Here is a 13,171-nt window from a genome sequence, read left to right on the forward strand (position 1 = left end):
TACAGTGCTCAGTTTGACCGCAAATGCAGCACTGGCTTTTAAAAGCCGGTATTGCATTAGAGATGAGGATCGGCTGATTGTGCACTCATAAAAATTTCTGCCCATGGCAGTTGCCCCTCTCACCCCACCCTAGATACACTACTGCATGTGAATAACCCAGAAACATACTGAACAAGGGTATGTAGTATGATTAACATGTCAGTCCTAACCATGAAGCCGGGGGTATTAAACCAGGATGAATATGGAGTTACCCACCCATTTGTCCAATTTACATTTGGGAAGAATAAGGGAAGTACTTACTTTTTGTAGCGTGGAAGTCAGTTCCATAAAAACAGCACTTTCTGTAATACACACCTATACCTCCATCACATTCTATTCATTTTGCAAAAGAGATTGATACTTTTTGAGTGGATGCTTATGATAACATTACACTTGTGAATGTGTAATAGTGCTGAAGCTCTATATGCAAGGTAGAGGTCACCTCTCAGTAGTCTGATACCATTAACATTATCTTTGATGTCCAAGAAGTAAATGCGAACAGAAGTGGCCCAAGGATTGAACCTTGGGTGACACTGCTAGTGACTGGTCTTTCATTTCCTGGGCTCTATTTCTGTGCCAGTTTTCTAACAAAAAGGTTTGGAGGGCGGCCTAATGTTTATGGTGTTTGCCTTACAAACACAAGGTGGAGGGTTTGAGTCTCACAAGGGATAATTGGTTAGGCCTAAAATGGCTCACAAGGGCAGTTAGCCTAGTACCAATCTATGAATCTAAAAATGTGCATCAAGTCTGTCTGAGAAGTTCTATACAGATTGACATTTACCTGGGAGAATGTAGCTCAACAGGTGAGTGTGGGATGGATCAGAAAGCCTTTATGAGCTGTAGATATGCAATGTGCACTGTTTTCTCTCATATATTGCTTCATTAATCCTTTCAAAGATGTCAACCAGTTTAAGTGAGCAGGACCTACCCTTGATGCAGCCAAACTTGTTTGAGTCAAGTGTCTGCAGGTTACTTATATCCTTATTTATTGATTCCATAATTATACTTTCAGTAGCCTTACATATGAGGCTGGTTAGGCTTATGGGATTCAAATTACTTGGGTTTGATAGGATTACAGGGGCTGGGATGTGACGCAGGGGCTGCTTGTTTCTGTCATTCTGCTAGCTATATAAACACAGACATCCTTTAAGCTTCAGTTCTTCAAATAAGAAAGTAGATGAAATGACAGTAATATTACCTGTGCCATGTTTCACTTTGGGAAGGGACAGTAGGTCCCACTATCACTTGGTATAATTTTCTACCTGATTGGAGTGCATGCAGTAAGATATTTAATCTGAATATCTGCTTTTTCAAATTTTATGAAGACTAGACCAAAAATATGTAACAATATCTGGACAGTCTGTCAAAATCTGGACATTTGAGAGGTAGCAAAACTTAGTCACAACATGAACAGGAAATAGGTATATGATTTGAAAATCATTGAAAAGAATAATGCAATTTTGTAGCATTTGAGGACAATAACATAGATTTACACTGGAAATAGCTCAAGGATGGGTCGATTGTGCTACTTTAGTGAACAGTACATGGATGGATGAGAACATAAAGCATACCAAATGGGTTATTAACAAAAATAAATGAAAGCTTGTGGAGCTTAAAAGGCTGTTTGGAAGCACACTCTATTGGATAACATGGTTTCCATGCCCTTTGCATACATGGTTTTGTTGCATATTCATGATGTGATTTATACATTCCCATTCACTGCCTCTAAGGAAATCTTAATTAGTCAGTGTTTTATATGTCATTATGTAGAAAAAACATGCACTCACTGCTATCCAAAGACCTGTTTATTTAAATATGTTGCATCTGAGTAGGGTAGAACAAAGGACAACATCAAGAAGGCTGAAACACAAAGCTGTAACTAAGGATGGGCAAAGAGATATCTCTCCAGGGTGCAAGCTGTTAGGGAACATAATATGCAGGTGGAGAATGCAGTACCAGCATTGTTTTATGAAGCTCTCAGGATATTAAAGCTTCACAAATGAATGCTGATACTGCGTTCATTGCTGATAAGTTGAAGTGTTCAGTTGTGATAGTAACTCTCCCAAACAAGCTGTTACACAAATGCAGACAAGCTTTTTTTTTTTTTGCTCCTCACCTTGAGGGAGATTTTCTGCTCTGCTGGAGTTTACACGCAACCCCCTGAGCTGCAGATTTGTCAGCAGTTTGTTAGATAAGCTTGTGTATCCAGATACATTTTTATTAAAAAAGGTTAATATGTTGGAATGGAAGCAACAGCAATGCTGAAGAAGGGGGGTTTGTGTCCATAAATGTCTGTTTCTCTTATCTGTCCAGTTCATTAAACAGAGCAAGACATTTTATGTTTACTATTCTGAACTGGGGAAAAAGCTCTAGACACAATGTTTAACAATGACTCAGGATCTTTAATATGGTTAAACAGTTTGCTGAGATCCACATAATCTGCAACTAGAGGTTGGGGGAAATCAATAATGGTCTGTAGAATATAGCCTGTTGTTTCATCCCCAGTATACTCCACTATCCGAGTGAACTGTAAGTAATATTACAAGATAACTATGTGTTATTTTTGCTCAAGTAGGTTAATGAGTAAAAAATAACTAATTAATATAATTACTCATATTCTGACATGAAGGGTCTCCCATCCAAGTACTAACCAGGCCCGACCCTGCTTAGCTTTTGAGATCAGCCGAGATTGGATGCATTCAGAGTGGTACGGCCGTAGGCATTCTGACATGAAGGGTAAGAGGTATAAAACATGCAGCTGGAACTGCAAACTAGAAATATAGATTAAGTGGACCATCTGTATACACAGTAACAAGACTGGTTATAGTTTTCAGAAATTTTAAAAAAGTCTGGCTAAACTGAATTCTCATTTGCATGCTGGGAAAAGACAATGGAATGACATTGAGGTTGATATAAAATGGTATATAATACTAAGGTTTGCATCTGATGTTAAGAAACTGTTAGTGATGGCTTGTCTGCCCTAGCGATGATTTACAAATGCAACAAAAATTAAGTATATATTGATATTTAATTTATTTTATATATTTTTTTACTGCAGATTACTTTTATTAAAAGCAAATAAACAAGATATTTCTGTATATGGGCTGTGCTGGAGCATCAGTTTGCAAATCATTAAAGCCAGTTCATTAGTCATGAAAAATATGCCTTCTTCTGCTTAATAAAATACTTGTTAAAATCATAAACATGTTTAGTGAGTTTCTTGTAATGAGTAAAAGCTCTTAGTAGCGCACTCTGCAGTCCAAGAGATGGCTCCATTTGTTACCAGTGATATCAAGCCATTCCTAAAGAGAAAAAAAGAAAAAAATGAGTATTTAATACGCACGAGGCAGTTACAGAATACAAAGGAAGAAACTCAATATACAAACAGTGTACTTACTGAAATAAAGTGTAACCTGCAGGTAAATGTCATTTTGTAAAACACTGACAGTTTAATTATGCCAGAATACCAAGGTTTACATAACAAACTTATGTGGCTGAATTCATGTAGATTTACATTCTTGTTACAGGTATAGAACAGTTCATTTTATAAAATAGATGTAAATAAAATCAGCCTCCCCCCCAAACACGTGTCTATAACTACAACTGACAGTACATTCTCTGTGGGAAGATGAGAAGGTATCTTTAAATACACTAATGCCTCTCTTCCGGATGTTGGATATCATGCTTACAGTTCCTTCTAGAAGGCAGCTTTATATCTCTTGGAGGCTGTGAGGACATTCATGGTGTTTATGGTTTTTCACTGGGGATCCTGATAAGCATTCTAGCCAGTCAGAAGTTTTCACTTGTGTCTTCACAAAAATGTATTTCAGTTTATTTTATTGTGTTTAGAAGTACAGAAGTATAATTTGTAGTTCAAAGGGGTTTAACTGTAACAACCAAGAATTTTCTTTCTGGAAAGTAATTTGGAAGAAAATTAGAAGCTTTAGATACATAAATTTGTGTGCTACATTTCTACGTATTAGTGGGAAAGAAGACCTTGACGGTATAGAGCACTTTTTTTGACAAAAATCATTTTATTGTGTATTAAACTTAAATCATAACAAAAAAGTCTGACATTGGCTAAAAAAAACCCTGACTTAAAGCAATATCAAGGACCAAGCATATATGGCTGACATTATAATATATCACATGACTTTTCGTGTACAAATTTCGTTTTCATTACTATATTTAAAATGCAACTACTTCTGCATTATTGACTGTGCCTTGTTGTGAACGCTTGCACTTTTTGACTTTTGTAATTTATTTATTTATTTATTTCCAGTTTGATAACCGGGGAAGTCCACTGGGCCCGAAAGCTCGTTTTCAGTGGAGGCCCAGGGAGAAAAGCTCCATTATAATACATTACACACAAAAACACAGCAGAAAAGCTCTAAACTAATACATTACACACAAAAACACACTCTGTTCTAATAGCATAATACTTTAACAATTTCCAAACAAGAATGAGGTGCATTGGGCACTATACATAAGAAAATGATATATTAGTGCAACTGTAATGTTAGTAAAGTAGGAAAGGAAAGGAAATTATAGAATGAGTTTGAATGCAAGAGCAGGGAAGCATGGGAGAAACGAAGAAGAAGCAAAGAAATTAAAGGAGAGGTGTCAGAAGAGGATAGAAAAAGAGCAGATAAACTAATGTTCATTTTGTGATTGAGTCCAGGAGAACACCTTGAGAAAAAGGCAAAAGATTTAAGGAGAGAGTAAGCATAGCACTTGAAGGAAAATAAAGGGTTTAATCAGGGAGGAAGGAGGAGATAATGAAGAAGAGAGGGGAGCTAGGGAGAGTGTCAGAAGAAGGGGAACCAGGGGGGTGGGATGGAACTAGGATATATTGAGATCTAGGTAGGAAGTATACAATTACATTTCCAATTTTGGAAAAGGTGAGAATGGAGAAGAGATTTAAAGTGTTCATAGTTTGTAGTGGCTCTTAGAAGGGAAGGAAGTGAGTTCCATTTTTTTGCTGTAGTATAGGAAAGTAGGAGTTGGCCAGGGGGTCGTTTGGGTTTGTAAACTGAAATAAGATTTTGGTGGCTAGATCTTAGGGGCCTTGGAGGATTGTATATGGATAAGGTATTAGATAATGCTGGGCAAGCAGTGGGTTTAAAGATTAGTTTGTGTGCAGTAGTAAGTTGGAGGAAATTGAGTTGATTAGGGAGTTCTAGCCATTGAAGACTACGGAGGCAGATGCAGTGGTGTGTAGAATGAGTGGAATTAGTAGCGAATTTGGCAATTTTGTAGTAGCAACTTTCAAGTTTTGCGGAGATAGAAGTGGAGAGATTGGATAGAAGAGGAGCACCATACAGTAGAGAAGGGAGAAGGAAGGTAGTGGCGAGAGTTTGGCTTGAAGATGGAGTAAGAAAGTTTGCATTTCTATAAAGCATACCGAGCTTCTGATGAGTTTTCTTTATGTTTAGTTGAATATGATTATTAAATTTCAGGTGTTCATCAATGGTTACTCTGAGTAATTTAGCACTACTAACAACTTCTATTGAGGACTGGGAGAGGCTGGAAATTATGAAGAATGACTTATCAAGAGTCAGAGCTTTTGAGGGGGAGAAGAGAATGATGTAGGATTTATTGGCATTGAGGGAAAGATGATTTTGAAGCATCCAATTTTCTATGGTTGTGAAGGCCAATTGGGTTTTGGCTTGGAGCTCGGGAAGGCTAGGCGCAGAGCAGATAACAGTAGAGTCATCTGCATATTGTACTATTTGAGCAAGAGGAATAGAAGAGTGGAGATCATTGATAAAGATGTTAAAGAGCAGAGGCCTGAGAATAGAACCCTGAGGGACTCCGGTAGGGGTAGGTAGGAATTTTGAGGTACCAGTATTCCATTTCACAGCTTGGGATCTATCGGAGAGATAACTTCTGAACCAAGAAAGAGACTTGTGGGAGAGATTGAGGTTAGAGAGGTGGTTGAGAAGGAGAGTGTGGGATATAGTGTCGAAGGTCTTAGAAAGGTCAAGAAGAACAGTGGAGACAATTTTTCCAGAGTCACGGGCTTGGTTGACAATTTCTAGGAAGGAATGAAGAGCAGTTATGGTACTGTGGCCAGGCCGAAACCCATGTTGTGTAGGAGTGAGGAGATGGTTATCTAGAAGGTAGGGCATGAGTTACTGGTGTATACATTTTTCAAGAATTTTTGAGATTGGGGAAAGAATTGCTATTGGGCGGAAGTTAGAGATGGTGTTATTTTTGCCTCCTTTATGGAGGGGCAGAATGTGGGCAGCTCTCCAAAGTTTGGGAACATAAGATTCTTGGATGGATCTATTGATGAAAATGCTGATAGGTATGGCGATGCCATTTGCTGCGAGCTTGAGAAAGAGTGATGGGATGTTGTCAGGGGCATTGGAGCATGGTTTAAGTTTGAGAAGAAGTTGTTTGATACTGGTGGTAGACACGGGATGTAGAATGAAAGTGGGAGGGGTGTTATGAGAGTTGGAGTGAGGGATGGGTGTAGAAGGATGCCTTGGGTTAGGGGTAGGGGTGGAAGAGGAGAAGGATTTAGTCAGTTCAGCTATTGAGCCAGTAAAAAACGAGTTAAAGAGAGTTGCTATTTCAGTGTCAGTCTTATTATTGTCTGGACAGGGATTGGATTTTGTACCTGGATGTAAGAGTGAATTGATGGAATTCCAGAATTTTTTGGGATTATTTGTGAGGGTGGACTGAAGTTTGCCGTAGTAAGATTTCTTATCCTTCATAATAAGTTTTTTAGCAAGATTGCGGTGTTGCTTAAATTGCAGTAAAGAGGCTGAGTTTTTATTTTTGTTGTATAGTTTCCAAGTTTTGTCCCTTTGTCGCATTAGAGTTTTAGTGTCTTTAGTTAGCCAAGGGGCAGAGTTGAACTTTATCCTTTTGTACGGGAGGGGCTTGGGAATCTAGGATTTTAAGGAAGGTAGTATTGAAGAGTTCTAGGGCTTCATCTAGGGGAAGAGTGTTTAGTGAATCCCAGTTTGTTAGTTGAAGGGTTTCTGAAAATACAGAAGGATTAAAATTAGTTAGGTTGCGAGAGTGGGCATATTGTTGTTGGTGTGGGAGCTGTTGGGTTTTTGGTTAATAAAGGCTGGGAGATGATCACTTAATGAGTCTGGTAAGGTACTTGAGTTGGAGATATTGTTAGGGTGGCTGACTAGAATCCAGTCCAAGATGGACCCTGGAGGGTTGGTTTTGTTAGGTCTGGTAATGTTGTTTATTAGTTGAGTAAAATTATAAAGATTGATAGACTGAAGGGGAGTATTGTTATTAATTTTATTCCAATCAATATTTACATCACCTAGAATGAAAGTTTCCTGTTTAATATTGTTTGAGGCCCAACAGAGAATATTCTCTAGGGTGGAGGAGTTGTCTCCAGGAGGGATATAGATGGTTATAATACAGATACTTTTGAAGTTGTTTATTTTGAGGATTCCTATGACTAGTTCTGCATTATTAAAGTTAGGAATGGTATTTTGGTATGGGCTAAGATTTAGCAGGCAGTTGTAGACTAAGGCTACACCACCTCCTTTTGTTTTGGCGATCGGACCTGAGTGCTTGGTAGCCAGGTGGTAAAATTTCAGAGTTACTAGTTTGAGGTTTTAGCCAGGTTTCTGTTACTGCTACTATGTCAGGTTCAGTTACATTTAGCCAGGCATGGAAGTTTGTTATTTTGTTATTAATACTCTGGGTATTAATGGTAATAAATTTAAGGTATTTATTATTGTGCCTATTTGTGGAGGTAGTGGGAGAGAGAATGTTAGTTGGTGTTGGCCCAGGGTTAGGATGGACATCTCCTGCAAGAGCAAGACAAGAGAAGGAGTAGAGGAGTTGAAACTTAGAATTACGGAGTAAAGTAAAAGGGAGATGTAATTTAAATTTGAAAGTGGGAGATTTTTTGTAGAGTGTATGGTGTTTTAGTTTAAAGTAATGAAATGGATTTGGTTGAAGGAGGGAGGGGATATCAAATAAAAATGGAGGGATGAAGGATGTGGAAGGGAGATAGTGGAGGATGAGTGGGGTGAAATAGAGGCGGGTAGTGTGGTATTGGAATAAGAAGATGCATTATACAGAATGGTAAGAATGAAAAGACATGTAAATGAGGTGAGATAGTGTGGAAGAGACATGGAGGAGTAGTGTAGGATAGATATTGGAAGATAGGGTAGTGGTAGGCTATGGAGTATAGAGATATAAGGAGGGGATGTATGAGAGAGAGCAGTTGGGAAAGGGGAGTGAGAGGGGGAGGGGCGGTTTAAAGAGAAATCTGTAGGAGGGGGAGGAGCAGAGTGATGGGATAGGCAGAGTGCAATAGGGGAGGGGCTAGGAGGGGACTATAAATGTAGATGCACTGGGGGTGGGTGGGATTTGGGGGTAGGGTAGGGGAGCGGAGTGAGCCCGCAGGGCGAACGGAGCGGGAAGAGCCACAGAAGGAGAGAGGCCAGGAAAAAAACTATCAGTGGAGAGCTGAAGAGATAAGGAAAGTTTGGATATAGGAGGAAGGTAAGGGCCTTACCAGTAGTGATAGTGGACAGAGAAGTGTAAGATAAACGTATCTTCAGGGGGGGGCTGGCAATGCAGCAAGGTAGGAGAGTAGGACAGCAGAGGTCCAGGAAGGCAAGGGAAGATCAAGAATCTATCGTTGGAGTGGGGAAAGCAACAGGTAAGTACAGGGGACAGAGATATAGTATGAAAAAGAGGACTATAGTGGATTAAGAGAGTAAAGCAAGAAATAGGGCTTTACAGATTAAAGGGGAAGAAGATAAAGATGAAATAGAGTATAAGGCAGTAATTAGATTAATAAGGAGAGGATGCCATCTAGTGGCCAGGTGCTGGGATGCAACTAAGGTCCACAGAGGCTGTCGAAGGGGTAGAATAAGTGAGAGGAGGAGGATGAGGACAGTGTAGGTAAGTGGAGCTAGTAGAAGAGGAAGGGTGGCTGTACAAAAAAGAAGAGGAAGGGCTGACTGCTGGCTTCTTGGCAGGGAAGCGTTCAGAACACCTAGCGGGGCTAAAATAACTAAAGAACAGTAGGTTTAGCAGATGGTGCACATACTTCCTTGGTTTCTTCAAGGGGAGGCTTGATTCTAGTCCAAATAGGGGGAGAGAGCAGCACAGTTTGTTGAGTTGCTTGGCGGACTGGATAAGCTGGGAAGGCTTGAGATGTAGGTCTGGAAGTCCACACAGGTGTATCCAAATAGGGGAGAGCAGGGACTAAAGCTGCAGACAGGAGAGAAATGGAGGTTTAATAATATGGAGACACAAAAATTAATAGCTGTTGTATGGTTCCGGGGATGTAGAGAGCAACAAAAGAGTGGAGAGTTTAAGAATTAAGCAAGAGGTTAGCATCAGCTAAAAAAAACAATTACAATGTACAGAGGTTACACAGTTATTCAAATAGCTTTTATACAAAAAGGAGTAAACCTGATACAATGCAGTGTATGAAATTGGAGTTATGTATCTAAATTACCTTGGAGAGTCTGAAATTGAGTGTATATCTACAATATATTGGTATGGTAAAATAAATTGCTTAAACTAAGATAAATAAGTCCTGCTATATAGGCTATGTAGATAAATAAATAAATATAGCCTGCTATGTAGATAAATATGTCCTGCTGTGTAGGCTATGCAGTATTGCGTTATACCATGAATAAGAAAGGCAGTAATCTCAAGTTAAAGCTGCTTTGGTTACACTCCTGGTTAGAGTAGAGAAGACCTGAGTCATTTTCTGATCCAGGGTTGTTTAAAGGAAGGAAAGGTGTGCTGTTTCTGATTGGCAGAGGGCCCTTAACTTTGTTTTTGAACTTTCTCACCTGCTATATCCACAGCAGCATTTAGCAGTGCCCTGTATAGATGCCTGCACTGAAATTGTCCTTATAAAACTAGCCGTGAAATTTCCTCATTATGTATTTGTGCAAAGAGCAACTAGTTTGCACACTGAGGGGCACTACCCACCAAGTTTAGCCTTTGATAGTCTTGATTATAGTCCATACTGTCACAGCAGCTGAGCTAGCTAGCTAGCTGTAAACCCCTCTTGTGTCATGCCCTTGTAGATCATGTAATAAGAATGCATTGCCATGGATATTCACTTTCCTACTATATCTATAGTCAATTAAAATATGGGCATCTTGAGGCACTCTAGTTGTCTCATGTTTACTGGCAACCACCTAATAACAAACTGACACAGCATGTGAGAAATGTAGTTACAAAGTGTTGCTGGAGGCAAGGCAGTCACATACAGCCAATTTTAATACCAAACATTTTTACAGTAACATACATACCACATCCACCAAACATAATCTTCCTAAAGCCTAAAGCTCTCCCAGACATTGCACCCATAATAAGTATTCCCAGCAACCACAAAAGCACTCTACCAAAACTACACCTAACATGACACATATAGCCACTTCTCAAAGTGTCTCAACCATACCTCTCAAATGTCCAGATTTTTGGCTCATATTTTTGGTCTGTTCCTAATAACATTTGTGGTTTTCTGGCAAATCACTGGGATGATTTGAGAATTGAAGTCACTAAATAACAGCATACATTTGAGTTTCAGACTTCAAATCCTCCAGAAACTGTGTGTTAAAACAAACCCTATTACTTTAGCAACTTTCTAAGTTTATAAGAGCAATATTTAAAATGTGTCTCTATTTTGGGGCCTTTCTCCCACCTTTTGTCAGGCTTTGTCCAGATTTCTTGCACTAAGAGGTTGAGAGGTATGATCTCAACTTCTAAGCCCATAAGGCAAATCACCACACCACCCAATATTTTGGTCATAGTAGACTTCATTGTAAGACACACAGATGTCCCACCAGGCTGAGTAAGGAGAGAGCCATGGTCATTTGCCTATGAATGGCCAAGATCTGTCAAATCATACAGAAAGTACAGTATGACTCAGTCATAGTACAAGTGGGTGTAAACAACCTGAGACATACCAAACTATATTAAGAGAGACATGATGGAGCTCTCAAACTATGTGTCCCAGGTGGGTATGAGCCTAGCATTGAATAGCATTCTACTGTCTGCAAGAATGATGTTGCAATATTAGCAGAAAATAATTGACTTTAATAATTGGCTTAGCTTTTGGTGTCATTCAAAGAGGGTACAATATTTGCCAGCCTGGGATGATATGGTTGAAAGAACACTCAGCTTTGCCAGGGATGGTCTGTACCTGTCCCCTCTAGGCTTCCATATATTGGCTAAAGCCTTGCCCTCCCCATAGTGACTATTTAAGTCATTGCCAACTTGATAAATCTTCTGACACAGCAAAACCAACCCAAGCCTATTTAAAGATGTTACTGCTCAATGCCAGGAGTCTAAACAAGAATCTCCACCATCTGCAAGCTCTCCTTAACATGGAGAATGCAGATATTTATGCAGTTACTGAGATTTGGTTGAAAGCCATAAAAAGCATCCTGCCAGTACAGGGCATTAATGCCTTTTACACATTTAGACTACCTAATGCACAGGAAGGAACCAAAGTTGGAGGTGTCTCTATTTACATTACACAACAAACACATCTCAAAGCTGGTCAGTCAGTTTAACATGCATGATCTTCACCACATCCAACTTATCACAGACAAAGTCCCATACCATATCCTTCCAAGCTATAGGTTTCCCTGCATGACCCAGGAACCACTTAGTGCATACTTAAATGCAGTCAGGACATTCTCCGCTCAACCCAATACTATATTCAGTGGGTGATTCTAACTACCCCACTATAAAATGGGAATCTTACACAACCCCTAACATGCAAACCAGGGGATTCCTGGACTTTGTAAACACTGACACACTGGACAAGCAAATCTGTATACTCATTACAAGTGCAAACATTTGTGGACTGGTCCTCACAAACATGGGAGAATGTTGTACCCTGCCTAATGTGATGTCCTCTCATGTCAAGTCAGTCCATAAAGCTGTCTCCTTTAAAATAAAAATAAAACCTGGGACTCCTGCTTGTGGAGGAACTTCCAAGTATTACTCTAAAGCAAATATTTTACTATTGAGTGATACCCTGGCATAATTTCAAGTTCTCCCAAACCCAGAGAAGATTATTGCCTGTGGGGAAACATTCATGGAAACCCTGTATAATCATATTAACAGCTATACAGAGACAGCTTTACATACACAAAACAAGTGCATGATGAATGCAAAAAAAATAACTCTGGTGGAATCCCAGCACTAATAGGTTGTATAACAAAATGAAGAAAATCCTGAAAAAAATTAGGAGGAACAACGTCCAGCAATATAATTCCTTCATCATCTTAACAAGCAACTCAGGGGACTAAGCAAGTCTAACACAGAAAAAGTTGGGTAAAGATAGCCTCTCATGCCAACAGCAGTCCCAAAGCTTTCTTCATCTATGTCCAGAACCTGAAGTGCAATACACAATAATGCACTGAATGAGTTGTAAATGGTCCCATCTATACTAAAGTGGAAGATATAGCAAATCTACTGGCTGACAAATTTAACTCTATTTTCACCTCCCTCCCCCTCCCCCACTGACCCCCCCTTAGGATATGTTTACAACCATAACTTCCCCAACTATCACTGGGGAAGAGGTCCTCAAGGCACTCACCAAGGCCAAGACCACTGCATCAATGAGCCCCGATGACATCCCAGCTTGTGTCCTTAATAACGTGGAACATTAGATCTACTAGAATCACTATTTAACCACAGCCTCCAAAGAGAGTTTGTGCTGAAAGAATGCTGGACTGCAATGTTTATCCCACTGTACAAAGGTAGGTCATCCACGAGGGAATTAATGGGTATTTGTCAAAGAGAGACCTATAAGGGATATATAGGTGAAGATTGACCTTCACAGACAGCATGCATAGCGGACACCCAAGGGGTCACAGATGACAGTGGGCTACTGGGCTATGATGTCAGAGTACACGTTCATAAGTTCATAGGTAAGTACTACACTAGATGTCCTTGTGGGACATTTTAAGCACAGCTAATTTTATTATCTGTGCTAGAAATTACCTATCAGATTTTGCTATAGACTGACTATACCCAGTCCATGGTCAATAATTATATATTACCCCTAATGGGAATAACTGGGATCATACCATAGATAATGTATGAGGGAGACCAACTATAGATATCCCACAGTACGTGCACATAGCACATCTGAGTA

At 39.6% G+C, this 13,171-nt stretch overlaps 1 protein-coding gene across 1 annotated transcript in view; it reads right to left on the reverse strand.

The window, feature by feature from the left end:
* Window positions 1-3,083: 3,083 nt before the first annotated feature.
* LOC122811101 (high choriolytic enzyme 1-like) overlaps window positions 3,084-13,171 on the reverse strand; it is a 154,085-nt gene continuing 143,997 nt past the window's right edge. Inside the window, exon 9 of the mRNA XM_044082678.1 lies at window positions 3,084-3,341. Coding sequence (XP_043938613.1) covers window positions 3,331-3,341 — 11 coding nt within the window. The 3' untranslated portion in view covers window positions 3,084-3,330. The remainder of the gene's footprint in view (window positions 3,342-13,171) is intronic.

This window comes from Protopterus annectens, chromosome 9.part0, assembly GCF_019279795.1.
Source record: "Protopterus annectens isolate FY-2018-M chromosome 9.part0, PAN1.0, whole genome shotgun sequence".
In the NCBI taxonomy this organism is placed as follows: domain Eukaryota; kingdom Metazoa; phylum Chordata; order Ceratodontiformes; family Protopteridae; genus Protopterus; species Protopterus annectens.